This window comes from Hemicordylus capensis, chromosome 3, assembly GCF_027244095.1.
Source record: "Hemicordylus capensis ecotype Gifberg chromosome 3, rHemCap1.1.pri, whole genome shotgun sequence".
In the NCBI taxonomy this organism is placed as follows: domain Eukaryota; kingdom Metazoa; phylum Chordata; class Lepidosauria; order Squamata; family Cordylidae; genus Hemicordylus; species Hemicordylus capensis.
In genome coordinates this window covers 198,304,029-198,322,162 of record NC_069659.1, presented here as the reverse complement: position 1 = coordinate 198,322,162, position 18,134 = coordinate 198,304,029, and the positions used below count along the sequence as shown (strand labels likewise).

The window sequence follows — 18,134 nt, the reverse complement described above, 5'->3', positions numbered from 1 at the left end:
GCAGATATTCCATCTAGTACTATTGTGGGTGTTGCTTTCTACTGAATTTTACATCAGTTTGCAGTGTGGGGAAGCTGAATGGAAAGTTTCATCCCAGCACTTTGCTTCTCCCTCATTTTTGCAGTTCTACTATAATACATACTACCTATTTCCATAATGCCTATGTTAAAGGGTTTCAGAGTGAAGGGAAATTGAATGAAGATGTATTTGGCATCCAGTTCCTAACATGTCACAATGTCCAATACTCTTTATCCTTCCCTGACCAACCTTCAAATACACATAGGCATAGTTGATCTAGACTTCTCAGATACTGAGAAAATTATGAAGCCTGTTACCTTGGGGCTGGGAGTAGACTCAGAAGTTCTTGAATTATACTGATATTTCCATATGGCAGTGGGGCATAATTTCTAGCAGGGTGAAAAGGAAGCTGAAAAACAGGTAAGATGGTATCCTTCCTTGGTATTGGTGCCCTTGGTAGTGGCTTCTATTAGCAAAAGAGGGTCAGACTTTAAAGTTACACAGAGCTGACTATGAGTTCTGTAGTACTCATAGCTAGCACACTCAAATCAGAATTCTTTAGTCTAATCTATGTGTGTTTAGTTTGTGTGTTTGCATGTGGCATAGCATCTTTGCTCTTAACTACTCTCCTGTTGACACCCACTTCATATGTCCTGTGGGTGGCATTGTTGCTCCTGAAAAACCACTTCCGCATAGGAGATATTCCACACTGCTGCCGTGGCATGTGTAAGCAATTCACCCTGTGGATAGAGCTGCTTATGTGAAAAATCTACATGCCCCCACAGAAGCAATTTTTGATGGTATCTATGTTACCTGTGTTATATATGACACAGATCCTAGTGGAACCAAGTTATCCTCTTTCCCTCTCCCTCTTTAACCTAGAAGAGTACTCAACAAGGGATCTTATTCCAGTCTCATGCTCTCTGTTTTCAGTAAGACTGACCCCATAAGGCAGTTGTACTTCCATAAGATAGCTGTTTGGCAGAGAGCGATATAAAACTCCTGGTTCTTCCAGAAACTTTGCACTTGAACACATCCTCACCCAGCATGTAGCAGGTAACCATGGTGACTGGTTTGCACTGCAAATGCAAACTGTACAGTGAATTCTAGATATAAAACATAGATTTTGTGGAGTGGAGTTAGTACTCGTTATTTTAGTGTAGACGACCTGTTTTCAGGCCTTGAAGCCTGCCTCTTACCACATCTGCACAGGAAATGCCTCCTTCATGTTACCTCTGCTGATTTGTAACTGCATTTTCCATGTAGCTTAGATGTGTTTTTTAGGAAAACATGAACCACCAGGCTTTCTTGGCAAGTAGAATGATTCATCAAGAAGACTCAGCAATGTAGTTTTACAAAGGAATGGCTATGGGGGGAGTTTGAAATATCTTTATATAAACACAGGCAATTCCCCCCCCCCTTTTTATTTTTGATTTATTTGCTTAATGTGAACAGGGAAACAAAAGCCATTTCAAGAAGAACTTTGTCATTTTTGTTTTGGTATTTAGAGTGATCTGTGGGAAAGAAATGTTTAGAAGAAGTGAAGTGCCAGTTTTAGCTTCCATATAGGCATGTCCATATTCAGGACAGTCTGGAATTTGAGGCTTAAATTACAGATCCAGTGAGCAGGAAGCCCAAAGCCTGCTAGTATGTTACACATATATTTTGCTTAGTGTCTTGGTTGCATAATTCTTTTGTTCAGGTCTTGGGTTTTTAAAAGTTCCTTGGGATGTGGAGTAAGCGTGTTGGATCTAATGCTATGCCAAATTGTAGTACGGTTAATTTTTTTTATCTAGAGCGTGGTCTTTTAAAGAGTGCAATAAGCCCCATGAAAATCTTTTCCATAGTGTTGAAGTGGGGATATGCGTCTTTGAAGCCCCAATATCTGTTGCTTCAACATTATATATTAGGGTCTCTTTCTGAGAGTTAGCTGTGTGGTGTGCTATAAATGCCCTCCCTGGCCCTTGCTCTGAATGAGGGTCAAAAAGGAGCTCATTGCCCAGGCCTCCAAGTCATGTCTTGCTGCACTGAAGTTTTATTCTGAAAAGTTTGGTTAAATGTCCCCAATCCCTGCATTTGATGGGACATAGGATGCCCTGGCTTCTTAAGGCTCCAGAAAGGTTATCTTGGAATTTAAGCACCAAGCAGAAAATAAATAAAATTGTTGATTCATAGCAACCACAAGGATCAGTATCTTACTACTTTAAAAATAAAGTCCGTATTTTAGGGATAGCTGTCTGACATGTTTTTCATTTGGGAGCTTTGACCCATATTGCAGTTCTAGCCATGAAAATTTCAAATTGCACTTGGTTTGGTCCTACTCTCATATTTTTCTGTGGATATGACCTAAACAGTTCATTCACAAAGATCTGTTAACTCATTTATTTCACCATACCCCTAGAATCCTGCACCAGCCATGGCGCATTGTTTGCACAGCAATAGCTTATGTGCAAATGAGCGTCTGTTGAGATAGTTGGTAGACTGCACAGAACTACGAGCAAAAGGTGCTTTGCTGTTGTAAATGAACATGCTGAAATGTAGCCCTTGGGCATGGGTATGTGGGCTCATGTGTGCAATTGGGATCCTCCTGCGGCCCGCTGTTACACATGCAGCATATCATGTTCTGCATACGTGTGTGTACCTGTGTTTGTGTGTGTCGTTGCAAATTGTTCATGTGAAACAAGGTGGCGTAGCCTTGCCTTTTTGAAGGCAAAATGATTAACCTTCATCTCGCACATGGTCTTTTTGGGGGCTCTTCCTCTTGGCAGCTACCAGTGCTGCCTTGCTTCTGTTCCACCACTCTACATCAGCAACATCCATCTTTTCTTGATTATTTCACATGGATTCTCACTGGTATACTGTGTTTTTCATAGTACTTAGGATACCCACATCTTGTCTGTGGTGTTCACCTCTACTTCTTAGAGGTAATATCTATGCAAGGCCATTGCACAGGCAAAATTTTCTCCTTGGAAATCATACATGCAGCCAGAACTTCCAGTGATCAAGATACTTCTGCATTTGTGAGGCACATTAAACTGTGCATGGGCTCTCGCTTAGAAATGCTGGTGACTTCCCTGGATAAAGTTTGCCTTGTGTGAAGCAACCTTAAATAAATGTATTCAAGGGCATTCAGAATTTAAAAGGGTTTTTAATTGTCTTATCAATATTCACTGTTAGCTTTGAATATTGGAAGGAAGGGGGAAATAATGGAAAATTGAAAAAAATCTCAGGAGCTTTGAAGACCTGTTTTACTGAGCAGTCTCTTTGGAAAAGCATGATTCTTTTGTAAGGTTGTGAATGCTGGGCAGGCTGTCGCCCTTGCATAGAGTGTTGTTTTAAACAAGCAGGAGCGTAAGATTAATCTGTCTTGGCCTTTGCAGTCATCCTAATTAGTAAGAGAAACTGTCTACTAACACTCCCATGAGACTAAGGGGAAGAGAGCTAGAGTTTACAAACGAATCTCACTTGCTTCTCTTGTTTCTCTCTGCAGCTGCCAAAAGTTTACTGAACAAGAAGTCAGATGGAGTAAAGGTAGGTTTTGGATTCTAGCCCAGCCTGTTACTTTCCGGTCTGTTCCACAGAAATCCATATCCTCACCCAAAGACACAAGATAACTTCTACAAGAAAAAAATGGCAGTATCTCCTGCTGAGACTTTCTGTACACCTTCCCTACATAGATGCTTCTTCTCTCTGCATCATTGGCCTTTGCTTTTCCTCTGAATCTTCTGGTATTGACAATTGCCCAAGGTTTCAATAGTTCTGGTGACCTGTTCTGGAGTGCACTGTATTGCTTCCTTAGCCTTCCTCAGATTGGATCATAGTTCTCATATTTAGAGCAACTGAAGGCAGTCTGGAATCCTGCAGTGAGGGGATGCTCTGTGGAGACCAGAAACACCACATTTTTAGTGGAAAACATTTGGGGGCGGGGTGTTCCATTTGTTAGGCAGCAGAGTGTGTATAGATATTAACATTTGTTTAAATGGCAAAGAATATCAATATGATGTGAGTTTACTCATCTGTGCCCCCCTCAATATGAGTAAATGTTGAGACACTAAAAAATAAGGCAATGAAAATGGGGTTGGTAAAGCACAATGAGGGGGGAAATGAATTAGAAGTATTGGGACCAGTGCTAAATGCCTATACCTGTTACTTTGTTTAAAGAAACTAATTATGCATTTTCAGGTTTTTTTCTTCTTCTTTACAGCTGTGGGCTGGAAACACTCCCTCTGCTTTTTTAAAATTACAGCTTGTTAAGTTTTCACAAATTCCTGGGTTCTAGTGTTCATCAAAGAAGTTACAATTAAATAATAACAACAGAGATCGGAACAAGCGAAGTGTCAGCTAAATGCAGAAATTAATGTTGTAGGGCAAAAGGTAGTCATGACAACTTTCCTGTTCGGAAGATCTCAACTCATGTCTCCCATTGCCCATAAAATAGCCTAAGCTTCAATCTTTTGGCTCCTTGCATGCATGCAGACTCCAGTGCATGCCCAGAGGTGGCCTATCTACTAAGGATCATTTCTCATTCATTGCAGTGTCAAAGACAATTCTATGTATGCATTATAGATTGCACTGTGGAGCTTTTACTCCATACAAGTCAAAAGCCATCACCCTTTTAAAGAACTGCTTGATTACTGTGGACATTGGACTGTAACGTGATTATGCTTACCATTCTACAAGAAGTGGAACCATCTGGAATAATTCATTTTTATACGGATTTCTCACTTCTGAATATTATTTCCAAATGTCTACATGCAATAACATCTCTGGTCTTTGCACCTGCTGGGAAAAGAAGCCAAGTTTATTGGGGTACATGGTGAATGAGGAAGGAGTTTACATGTGCAGCTTACTTTTCAAGTGAGGAAATAGCTTACCATGTAAGTCTGGTCCAGAGCTGTGATTTGTCTAGAATGTTGTGACCTTTACTTTGCTTTGGGCCAGTGTAATTCAGCTGGTTCTGCTACTGAAATGGGGCTGTCCCGCATAAATATTGCTTAGAAACTGAAGCCCAAGAGCTGAACCCAACACACTTCTATCAGCAGAGTCTTATTCCACAAAGTTCTTTATTGCTAACCCTGTTCAAGGGAAGACGTTGTGCCCACGAACCATCTATCCTAAGTAGAGAGTATGCTTTTGGCATGACCGTTCAGTTCTTTTTTGTTTTTTAAAAAAACCAAAACTCTTTCCTTCAACCAATGCAATTGCAAATAACGCAAAACAGTTTTTACTCCCAAGTTGGTATATCTACTTCCTGCCATAAGTCTTTAATGAGCAGCTTACAGATGACTGTCGTGGAAGCTAGCATTTTTAGAGCAGTGGAATAGCCATCCATGTTAGCTCTATTGGAATTGTAGCCCTGAAATGTAATACTGGATGTTTGGGCTGTGTTGCATAGTAGCCAGGTGACTGAGGTATGAATCAGGAAGTCACTGGTTTGAATCTCCTCTCTGCCATGAACACACTAGGTGGCTTTAGGGAAACTTCTCTCAGCTTCATCTGCTCATCTGTTGTATAGGAATTATACTGAGTTACCTGATAGGATGGTTGTAATCCATTTTATAAGTGTAATAATTAAAATATAGGATTTCAATTTTCAATATTGAAAAAGGAGAAAGAGTCAGCTTCTTGCCTATCTGAGGATAGGATGGGAAACAACTGCCAGGATGCACAACACTGGTGTTACCGATCAGCCAGCACTGCCGTGCACATAAAAGTTAGCCCCAGTGATACTTTTAAGCACAGCTACTTAAAAACAGTGCATGTATGCTATTTTAAGTAGTTAGGCAAGTAGGTTTAAGTAGGACCATTAGAATCCGGTGGTGAGCTCTGGGTTCCAAGAAGAATACAGATAAACTGGAAAGGAGGAGGACCAAGAGGATGAAAGTATAAGGTGCAAAATCTCTTGGGGAAGGACTGGAGGATCTGGTTAGTGTTCTGCAGCACCTCTTCAGATATAGAGAGGGGTGTGTGTGTGTGAGGGAGAGAGAGGAATTAGTGGGCCACAATTTTAACTAGTTGGTGACCAATACAGGCAGTGCTTATTTTGAGGGGGAAATAGATTTGCCTGGACTCAACCCATGTCGGCTGAACCAGAAGCCATGCCCTTGAATCCTAGAGTTGTGGAATCTGGCTGTGACTGCTCAGTGGGGTAGAAAATGCATCATTCACATACTTAAGTATGTTCCAGTGGGGGGGATTGATTTAAATTGGCATAACTTAAATCAGGGCTGCATAGTTTCAGCCCTCCTGTAGATGTTGGACTTCAGTTCTCATCATCCCCAATTCTTGGCCACTATGGCTAGGGATGATGGCAGTTGTAGTACAAAAATAGCTGGAGGACCAACATTGTTCAGCCCTGTTGTAAATCATTGCCTTTGAATCACAGTCTCAATCACCAAGGAAAATGATTGACTTTCTACTCTGTTTATGTTTGTAGAGACATTAAATATACTTGAAGACTAAGTGCCTAGAACTTTGCACAAGCTAGGGCTGGTAATTACTGGGCAGTACATTGTTTCTTCATGATATGGAAAGTAAACATTGTGCTGTTTCATTGGCAGAGTCTTAAATATTCATAATTTGTAAAAGAATAACTACAATAATAACCTAGTGTGGCATATTTAGAATGCTTAACTTCAAAAGTCAAGTATATTCCCCTAGTTTCTCTTTTACATAGAAAATAGTTATCTTTGGGTTTGATGGAGGGTCATACTGAATTTGAAGAGAGTGAGTATAAACTAATTAGAAGCCTACAACAACAGACAGAATGCTGGTAGTCAAAGCCAATATGCAAAATTAATTCAGATCCCTTTCTACTCTGTCCATTCCCTTAAGTCACCTTTTCCTTCACCGACTCTCTTCTACAATTCATTTTTCTTGGTCCATTTGATCCTTCTTCCACTGAGCTTGAATCTGGGATTCGCTGGTTCCCTACTTCTTGGGATCCTGTCCCTGTCTTCAGTCTTCCCCTATAAAGTCCCTGTTGCTTGGACCTTTGTGAGGTTTAATCATAGTTGGACAATTTCCCTTTCCCTCAATCAATCAATCAATCATTTTATTTACGGCCATAAGCCAAACAAAATTAAAACCCTTTCCCTCAGAGCAGCCAAACTCCAAAGATCCTGACAGCTTTGTTCTCTTAATAATTACAGTGTTTGTGAGCATTTTGTAAATGACACTAACTTGAATAATCCATTGTCAGAAGCTTTATCACCACAAGCACCATCTTTCTTTTACATTCAAAGACAATTTAAGCAATGGCATTTTAAAGGGAAACTTTAATATAACTTATTTTTCTCTAGTTTTTTAAAAAATATTTTAAATATCTATTTAAAATGGTGCTTTTTATTCACTGTTCTCTGTAGCACCTCTGCAGATATAGAGGAACCATTCAGCATAACGGAATGTGGTAGGTTCAGAATCCTAGTTTCAAAAGGAACTTCAGGGGTCTCATAATTGGTAAACATCAGCTAAATTGGGTTTGAACTTTGAAAAAAGATCTGGCCCATCTACACTAATTGAAGGATGTTTTTCCTGTGTGTGTAAGCAAACGTTTAGGTTAGACAGATTCGATTTTCTATTCCAGTGAACAAATACACCGCTTTTTTAAAATAGTACTCCCAAGGCCTGAATGATTGATCTTTCTGGAAGAAAACCAAAGCATGTTAACATTAAGAAGATTGACACACACAGAAAGAAAGTAAAGGGGGGAGGGGGGGCTCCACCAGAAAGAAGGAAACAAACAAAAACACATACACACAAGAGCAGCACCACTCAGTTGTAACTGTACAAAAATGTGCAATATAGAATTGTAAGGATTCCAATAATAATAGAATTCCAATAATGAATTACAATATGTTGATGGATCAAGTCCATAAATCCTCTTGTTTTGGAGGAGTGGTGGTGGTGATATATTATTCAAAATGTTCCTTGCAAACATACATGTTACTTGAGCAATCATACTCTGTAGGGTACAGCTGCTGCTGGGTCCACAAGTCATCCTTCTAGACAATAGACTAGGTATGGGGAGGCAAGTCGGTTTTCTTCGAATTTTTTCTTCCTCTCTCCTTTTCTTTACATTGTGGCTTTTTTGTTCATCTTGGCCACATTTGCACATTTATTCTTTTAGTTGGTGGGTCCTGCTTTTTCTAGTCTAAACTGGAAAAAATTATGAGAAACCCCTTCCAAGGAGTTGGAATTGTGGGGAACCTCAGTTTTATAGGGCCCTGTCTCCTGGTGTGATGGGAAGGGTTATTTTGAAGGAGCATTTGAATAGTCTCCTTTCTTCTTCAAGAACAGGAATTTAGGGTAAAAAATTTTTTAAAAAACCTGTTATCCTGTTATCTTAGATCTCTTTTATACCAGTTTTAATTGTCATAGTTTCTCCCAAAGGATTCCAGGAATTTTCATTTATGAGGGTGATGATAGTTCTGTTAGGGACCCCAACTTCTCCCCACACCTAAACAACTGCTCCCAGAATTCCCTAATGAGATAGAATGATTGTGGATATACCCACAGATTATGGTGGTTCTGCCCGTACTGTGTGGATGCCTCACTGATATTTGAGGAACAAGGTGGTGTTTAGAGCATGTCCCAGAAGGCTGAAATCTTGGCATTTGGAAAAGAGAATTATATCAGGCTTTGTTTGGAAGGGGATAACTAGCCCGCTGGGTAGAAGGATAGGATTCATTTTTCTTAGCAAGAACATGATTCATGTCACATATGGGCAACAGTGCCTGCCAGAAAGGAAGAAGGAAATATGACATATTCTAGGTGCTGAGTTATCCGTTCAATTATAATCAAACCCTTGAGCACATGTGCAGAGATACCCCTGCTAACTGAGCAAAGAGACAGCTTTTAAAGTGGTGATTCTCTTATATTTAGCAGGGGGAGAGCAACTAGCCCTATTTAATCCCAGCACAGCATCCCTCCAGTGGCTGCTGCTGGTATCCACCTTAGGATTCTTTTTAGATTGTGTGCGGCACAGGGGACCATTTATTTATGTATTATTGATTTTTCAGTGTAAACCACTTTGAAAACTTTGGTTGAAGAGCAGTATATAAATATTTGTAGTAGCAGTAGTGCAAATTGCACTCTCTTCCTGCAGTTTCTGGCTTTCCTTCTCCCATGGTCCTCCTGCCCCTGATCATCATAGGCTTGTGCTTGGTTCCTTTCTGCCCAGTCAGTGTATCTGGGAAGTGTCCCACACCTTGTAAGGTCTGTTTTTAGCTGTTTCTGTTCTCTGTTTCATAAAGTTTCATCCTTTCCCTCAATTGACTCACAAAATACCATGCTTCTCACCTGTTTGGGGCAGGCTGAGAAGAGTGCTTAAACACTCTAGCCTCACCAGATAAAATCCTCATCTTGAATGTGTACCTTGAGGTACCTGCTTTCCTTTTACACTTTGCTCTTTTCATTCATATATTTCCACCTGCTGAGCATTTCTACATGCCTCTTTCTTTTCATTCCTATTGGTGCACACACACCTCTCTGCTAGTCTGACCCATCTTTTATCTGTGTGAATGTGTTTTTAATACAGTTTCATCTTTTATGTGTGAGTTCTCAGGGTGGTGGTCTTTGGCAGAGCAAAAAGTGTGCATGGATTCTGACAAAGATTAAAAGGACCTTGTGGGGTTACTTTACTTCATCCTGATATTTGTGTTAGGGAAAGGGTGCTGAATGGATGCCTCTCTCTGGAAGAGCTTGAGCATGCTGCTCTATATGAATGTCTGTGTGTATACCTTAGAATCAGTGTTCCCTCTAACAGGGATTCCAAGATGTTGTTCAGCTATAACTCCCAGCATCCCCAGCAGCAGTGGACTTTGGCTGGGGATTTTGGGAGTTGTAGTCCACCACATCTAGGAATTCCTGTTAGAGGGAACACTAAATAGAATTGTGCATGTGTAATTGTCCCGGCAGCTCCATTCCCAGTCCAGTGCAATCAAACATTATTTATTTGCATGAAAAAGGTATATGTTTGCCATTTTTACAAGGAATGGCAGACTTTTAAATACCAGTCAGGGAACTGGGCCATTGGGAATAAACGTACTCTAGTCCTATAGCATTCATTGTTCATTGCCATCATCTTTAATCAGTGGTTGTGATGCCTTTTGACGGGAAATGTGTGTGGTTCATAGTCATTTGCAGGCAAACCTTTCTCATCCTTTCCTATATTGGAGATACTTTGAGAAGAAAATGTCTGCTAGTTTTAGTCTCTCCTATGCCATGCTGAGTGTGTGTGTGTGTGTGTGTGTGTGTGTGTGTGTGTGTACCCTCCCCCTTAGTTTGGAATGTTGTGTCTTCAGATTTCTGCATTTGGTTTATGATCACTGGCTTCCATGAGCCCAGGTGTCTGTGACATCTTGTTCCTTTACTGGAGGAACATGGTTGGCAGCAGGTTCTCCGCTGACACATGTGCCAACATTATATCTGCTTCTCATTTCTTCTTTCCTTCTCTTTCCTCCTCTCAATGGTGTGCCCAGAAAAGGAAGTCAAGCTCCAGCGTGCATTTGATGGTGAGCACCTCCCATAAGCTGCCTGTGATCCTGTGCAGTCACCATTCTCATGCCATGCACGCCCAGCTTGTGCTCATCACCCCACATAGCATGTCTGGGCAAGGAGGGGTGGGATGGGGAGACATCTTGCACTTCAAAAGGTCCATGTCCTCACAAAAAGGATGATGCTGTAGGCAAGGCCATTGGAAAGAGTCCTGTTTGACTTTTTAAAAAATTGGATACCTTTTAAATTCAGCTTTGGATATTGAGTGAATTGGAAAACAATTTCCAAAAAGCTGAATCTGTTATGCAGCATAGTTCTCATCTGGCTAAGAAGGCATAGTCTTTGTACTCTTGTGGGGGCATGGTATCTTGAATATTCCATTCCAGAAGTGCTGAAATTGACATAGGAGGCTGCCTTGCACGGTGTTACTGCTGCCATCCTTGGTGCAGGCAGCCCTGCAGTGTAAAACTGACTCATCCTGATGTCATGGATGAATGGTGTGGGCACAACACCATTTTGTGTGGCTCACAATTGCCATTAACTTCCTCCTCCCTTCCAGAATTGCATCCCAGTATCTCAGGATCCAAAATGTTTTTCTGTCTTTTCTTTTTCTCCCTTCACTCCCATCCCCTCTAAAGATCAAAAGAATGTGGTTGGCATTAATGCCAGCATTGGTTGGCATTAATAAATACCTGGTAATGCTTCACATCCATTTCCTCTTCATATGAATGTGTATTTTCCCTGGGATGTGCTGGATAAATGATAATCATCATTCCCTCGTATCCGAAACTTGAGTTGTTCTTTGTCTATCAATTCAGAAGTGAAATGTGGCCACTCAAAAATAAGAGAGCAGTTTCTGCATGCTTGGAGGAGACTTGAGCTATGCAGAAGTATATTGGTAAATTACAAGGGGGAAAATAAAACCTCAAAACAACCCTACAAGGACCCATTCTCAGTGACTTCCAGGACCTATTGAAAGCTGAGGGTAGAAATGGAGGGTGATGAAGAGAAATGGTCTGCTTGGGTTCCTAATTTTTCATTTATAGTAATCTGAAGATGAGGATTAGAATCAAGGGAAGGCATATCATGAGGCTGGAAAAAAATCTCTACAAACTATATGGAGTAGTTTCAGGAGGGGGAAAGCGGGGTGGGGGGGTTACATATTTTAACTTTTTCACTCTCCAAAAACCTCCCTCACTCCTCTGTCATTAAGTGCTCCTGTTAAGGGCTGGCGGTCTGAAACCTGGGCTTTTTAGTGCACCAGTAGGGAACAGTTTCAGGGTAGAAAAGAAAATGCTGCTCTCTTTCTCCTCTCTCACCAAACTTCCAGCCCCCAGAAGTCCTGAACAGCATTACAAAGCTCCTTTTGCAGGCTGACTGGATCCCTGAACAGGACCACTTCAGTTAGGAGCTGGTAATGTTCTGCAATGTTTTATGGTGGATACCCACCTGCACAATCAAATACTAAAACAGAGGAGAGCCTGTTACTCCATGTTGCTTGTGAGGGTGGAACTCTAGCTTCCTTCAGACCAAACACTCATGAATCAACATCATTCCATGCCTTTCAGAGGACTTCTCTAAATGCTTACAAATGGCTGCTCCCCTTGAGTCAGGAGGAAAGGACAACACTTCATTTATGGATGCTTTCAAGGGGGAGAGGTTCCATGCCCTCCCAGGCCTGCCTAGTGGTAGAGAAGCAGGGCCTATGCAGATCTTATTCAACACTTGCCTCTCAAAATTAAATGAAGAAATGGAAAACAGGAGTTTCCCCCCTGATATGTTGTGGAGACAGAGCCCTTTACAGGGTGGATGGCCACATTTTAGTAGTGCCATCATCCATCCAGCAAGGATTGTGCCTTCAGGATTGTGCCAGCATGCTGTTATGCACCAAGGCAGCACAATACCTGACAATGGAGCAGAGCGGTGGAGGCAACACAAGGTACTGGAGGCAACACAAGGTACATCCCAACTCTATTCTTCCCACAGGGGGTAAGGGGCAATATGATAGCCTGCTTTCAGACAGATCTTTTCCTCTAGGCTGGAATGATGGCTGGAGACCTGGAAAGACACTGAAGCACCTGATAACTGTGCCATGAGAAGTACTTCTTTAATTTCCCCTTAGCAAAGCAGCGAGGTGACAATGTTGCAACCTGCCTTGGACCTAGCAGCACTGGTGCATGCACTGGGATAGCAGCAAAGTCCCTGAAAGCCAGCATGAGATTACCATGACCTCCATCTTAGGGAAGCGGTTATATCAAGATGGTCACCAGGCTCCAAATCAAGATGAACTTTTTTCATAGAAGGGGTGTGTTACCCAGGGGTCCTTCATCTTTCCCCTGATCTTAGTGGGGATGGTGCCTACTTAATGTTTCTTAACTTGGAACAATTCTTTCTCATTAAAGAGGAGTAGTGACTACTGGAGCTGAGGATATTCCCTACAGGCAATCCTACTCTATGTTTGCAAGCAAAAGGACTCACAGGAACCACAAAAAGACTGTTGCAGGTTCAGGCCTAAACCCAGAATGTGGGGGCATAGATTCCCCTTGAGCAGCCACTCTTCAGACAGCTCTTCTGGGATAGGTTCCCTCAGCTCTTGTTCCCACTCTAGGCTTTTTAGTGAGGTCATGCATAGGGACCCCCTATTTATGCACCAGTGGAACTCTGCCTTAGCTGGACAAGAGGGAACCTCCCACCCAGGAATGATACACAACTCCTAACTCTCCTCAGCAAAAGGAGTCTTCTCTTCTCCCTGGATGTTAGCAAAGGAATAGACATCTGATTGGGTAGTGCAGCTCTGCTCACCAGCCAGATTCAAACCTTTGGTGGCTTCCATTTGGAAAGGAAGATGAATAATAGTTGGAGGAGATGGACTTAACTATTTTCAGTCAGGTCCATATTCCCTGTAGAGATCATCCCTTTTCCTTACCAGATCTCACCCCAAGTGAGCTATCTTTTTCCAAGGGCTACAAAAGCCATGAACTGCCTTTCCTCAAATGACAGACAAATGTTTTAGCTTATTCAGATGTGAAACTACTAACTAGCTGGCAGATGTATACAGGCAGCATCATGGGACATTTTAAGGCTCCTGTTGTTGATCTCCAGTAGCAGGTATGACTTCTGCTACAGATGCAGAAAGTGTATCAGAAAGACCCCTGCAAGAAATGAGTTGAAGGCAACAATTTAAAAAGACTTTGTAAATTACAAAGCTTCAGCACCGCCTTTAATGCCTCAGTCACCAACTTGGTCTTTGGTCCGTCTCTAAACCACTTGGTCTCTAAACAAAGGAAGTCTACCTGTGGGTTAAGGAGCCAGCCACTTGAATCTGCATCTGTAACTCAAACTTGGCTTGATAAAATTTCCCTCTTAGCAGATCCTGATGGATTTTTTCCTTGGATGCAATTCATTTTTAATTCCAGATCCACGGCAGTTAATGTAACCAGAAGATATGTGCATGTTGGCATTTGAGACATCTGTCTGGAACCCCACGTGTGGCTGGGTTAGTGCTTTTTTTCCTGGTTGCTCTTTTGCTGGACCTCCAAGAAGTCCTTGATGAAGACAAGAACAAGAGGAATATTTTATTGACTATCAAGAACTGTCCACAAAGTCTAGCCACAGAAATCCTGTCAGAGTCCCAGCAGGCCTGAAAGCCTTGTGGATCTGAAGCGATCAAGCCTGAATGGTCCTGAACGAAGGCAACTAGCAGAGAAATGTAATGCAGCAATCTTCCTTCAACAAGGGGAAAAGGCAGCACTGCATCTAAAATGGCTCTACAAGTTCCTGCCACACAAGAGTGTCTACCTATGATCACTGATATCTGCCTATGCCATCCTGAGGTAGTCATACGTTACCTAACCAGTAAGATGGAGCATCTGGTAAAAGAAAAATGTGCCATTGAGTCGGTGTCGACTCCTGGCGCCCACAGAGCCCTGTGGTTGTCTTTGGTAGAATACAGGAGGGGTTTACCATTGCCATCTCCCACACAGTATGAGATTATGCCTTTCAGCATCTTCCTCTATCGCTGCTGCCCAATATAGGTGTTTCCCATAGTCTGGAAACATACCAGTGGGGATTCAAACCGGCAACCTTTCTCCACTGCGTCATTAGGTGGCTGGAGTATCTGGTAGGAGCTTTAAATTATAGTAGCAGATTGGTTCCGCAGAATGATGGTCAGAGAATCCAAATAGCCTCTTCATAAAAAGATCTTCCTGCAGATTTCTCATTGCTTCAAGGGAGCATCTAGCTGAAGAAGTTCATGACAGAACATCAGTGCAAGATGTCATAGAAGCAAACATCCTTGATGCAAGCTGATAGGACAGGCTGCTCACACCGCCTGATCTCTCTAGTCCAGAATATAAGAACAAATTGCAGAAATTGTTCTCGTCTAATTGTTCACATTGGCCAAAATGTTCATTGTTCTTGGGTTAACTTACAATATCAGCAATCCCACTGGAAACTCCCAAGCTGAAAGGATTTCTTATCACAGGATCCAGTGCTCCACAGCCAGCTCTGTTTCACCCAACAGCGTGGAGATTGAGTGACAGTGACTGAAACAACTCAGCTGTTGTGATGGAGTGCTAAGGACTCTTCTCTCTTCTAGGCAACCATCAAAGTGGGAATTTACAGACTTGATGGAAACGTCTTTTTACCAAAGTTCTTCTAAAGTTCCTTTTGCTTTTTAAAATTTTTATTGGTTTTTACAATATCTTAACAATCCCATTACATCTAATTAAGTAAATATAGACTTCCCACTCATCAATCTGCATGATTCATTAACTATACAAATCAACCATTGCTATAGTAATTCAAAACATATATCCTACACATTGCAAACTCGATTTTGCTCTAGCCAACCTGCTATTATTATTAAATTTCAAACCCTGCTGAAAGGTCCATATTAGAAAAATAGTTCTTTATGTATAGTAAGAATGGCTTCCAATCTTCTTTAAAAGATTCCAGGTTTTCATCCCTTATCAGTACTGTAGGTTTTGCCATCTCAGCATATTCCAACATTTTTATCAACCAATCTTCTTTTGAGGGCATTTCATTGTCCTTCCATTTCTGCACATATACTATTCTGGCCACTGTGGTTGCAGACATAAAAAATGTTAAATTTCTTCTGGAAAACTCTCCTGGCATTATTCCCAGCAGGAAGGATTAAAATGTCATTTAAAAAATTTTCTTCAACTCATTATATATCATATCCCAAAAGGCCTTTGCCTTCCCGCAAGATCACCACATATGAAAAAAAGTTCCTTCACAATGTCCACATTTCCAACATTTGTTTGCTACATTTTTATACATTAATGCTAATTTTTTGGGTGTCAAGTACCACCTATATATCATCTTATAATAAAGTTCTTCTAAAGTTCCTGACTCGGGAGAACTTTTTCTGGCAGCCCTTGTTTTCTGCTAGAGGGGAATGATAGACACTGTCTTCTCACCCTGAGTTATGGATCTTTCAGAGAGACAAGGTGGTATGCTCATCAGACTCCACCTTTATGCCCAGGACAAATTCTGTTTCCATAAGTTGCCAGAAGTGTATTGACCATATTCAAGGTCACATCTGGAGTACTGTGTACAGCTTTGGTTACTGTATCTTAAGGATATTGTAGAACTAGAAAAGGTGCAGAAAAGAGCAACCAAGATGATCAGGGGCCTGGAGCACCTTTCTTAAGAAGCTAGGCTACAGCATCTGGGGCTCTTTAGTTTGGAAAAGAGGTGACTAAGGGGAGACATGATCAAGGTGTGTAAAATTATGCGTGGAGTGGAGAGGGTGGACAGAGAGAAATTTCACACACACACACCACTAGAACCAGGGGTAATCCCATTAAACTGAAGGTCGGGAAATTTAGGACTGACAAAAGGAAGAACTTTTTCACACAGCACATAATTAATCTATGGAATTCTTTGTCATGGGATGTAGTGATGGCCACCAGTTTGGATGGCTTTAAAGAGGCTTATACAAATTCATGGAGGACAGGTCTATCAATGTGGACCACCTCCAGCCTCAGAGACACAATGCCTCTCAATACCACATGCAGCGGAGCAACAGCCGGAGAGAGAGCATGCACATACCTCTTGCCTGTGAGCTCCCCAGAGGCATCTGGTGGGCCACTGTGTGAAACAGGATGCTTGACTAGATAGGCCTTGGGCCTGATCCAACAGTGCTGGTCTTATGTACTTTTCTTTCTACAACAGTCCAGATTCCTAGCAAGAAAAGAACTGACACTAATTTGCTCTGGTTCTATATTGTTAAAGCAGTTAATATAAGAAAGTCCTGCTGAGAGACTACATTAGGTAACAGTGTTTTTAAGTACTTCCATATCCATGTGGCTTAGAGACTGCATTATACTGCCCTGTCTGTCTGCCTTGATAATCTGTCTTGATAAACCTATGGGTGGGCTGTATCACTTCAGACTGCCGGCAAGGACTTGCATAATAGAATACTCCTCCATTTAATTTAAAAACAAAAACAAAAAACCTCTGCATGTAGAAACTATATTTTGGGTGGGGGATCATTCCATCATGTGAAGCCCCCACCTATACTCTGAAGTGGGCCAGCCTAGACATTAGTTTACTACCGCAGTGAGAACTAGGACTAAAGGGGTCATCACTGGATATTGAAGGGGGGTGGTATATTTTAGCAGACATACACCCTGTAGTTGATTGAAATCTGCTGGCTGAATATTGCCTCCTTGTCAGATACAAATTGTGTGTCAAGTATGTATATTGTACACCTCATAAAATTGGTCTTAGAAGCCTCTTTCTTATCTATGGAATTGCTTGCCATGGGATGTGGTGATGGTCACCAGCTTGGATGGCTTTAAAAGGGGCTTAGACAGATTCATGGAGGACAGGTCTATCAATGGCTACTAGACTGATGGCTGTGAACCATCTCCAGCCTCAGAGGCACGACGCCTCTCAATACCAGTTGCAGGGGAGCAACAGCAGGAGAGAGGGCATGCACATACCTCTTGCCTATGGGCTCCCCAGAGGCATCTGGTGGGCCACTGTGTGAAACAGGATGCTGGATGAGATGGTCCTTGTGCCTGATCCAGCAGGGCTGTTCTTATATTGTTATGTTCTTGGAACGATCCATGGGTAATTTTACTGTAACATAGTGCATACAAGCATCCCATTTCAGATCCAGATTCAGTCTAATCTCTATCAGCCCGTGTGTTGTGAATATGTACAGGAGAAACCTCCATATCCACGGACTCCACATCTGTGGATCGCATATCTGTGACTGTGTAATTAACACCCAACCTTGGTATATATGGGGGGAAATGGGCAAATAATGGGTTAATTTCATGTATCTGCGGGTTGGGCATGGCCAGAAATAACCTCAAAGGTAATTTCCAGCCACCATTTTGTGATGAGGAGCCATTTTGTGGCTCATTTTGATTTTAAAAAGGCATTCCCACCCATCACTATGATTTTTTATGGAAAGATTGGGACTTTGGGCCTTGCAAGGGGGCATTGTTAGACTGCTAAAGGTTTGTGAAGCATGGTAGTTTATTTTGGTGTTTGGGGGACTTTTTTGGCATTTGTTTTTCCCCCTCAGTCACTAGGAACCTAACCCCTGGATTTCCATTGCCTTAATGCTTTGTTAGCTGCTG

At 41.8% G+C, this 18,134-nt stretch overlaps 1 protein-coding gene across 24 annotated transcripts in view; it reads left to right on the top strand.

The window, feature by feature from the left end:
- Positions 1-18,134, top strand: part of CAMK2G (calcium/calmodulin dependent protein kinase II gamma) — a 263,893-nt gene that overhangs the window by 208,250 nt on the left and 37,509 nt on the right. For 12 of the 24 annotated variants that reach the window (XM_053310722.1, XM_053310719.1, XM_053310729.1 and 9 more), the window contains 2 exons: positions 3,509-3,549; positions 10,500-10,532. In XM_053310722.1, the coding sequence (XP_053166697.1) occupies positions 3,509-3,549; positions 10,500-10,532 (74 nt within the window). The remainder of the gene's footprint in view (positions 1-3,508; positions 3,550-10,499; positions 10,533-18,134) is intronic. The other 12 variants (XM_053310724.1, XM_053310720.1, XM_053310727.1 and 9 more) reach the window with 1 other exon arrangement.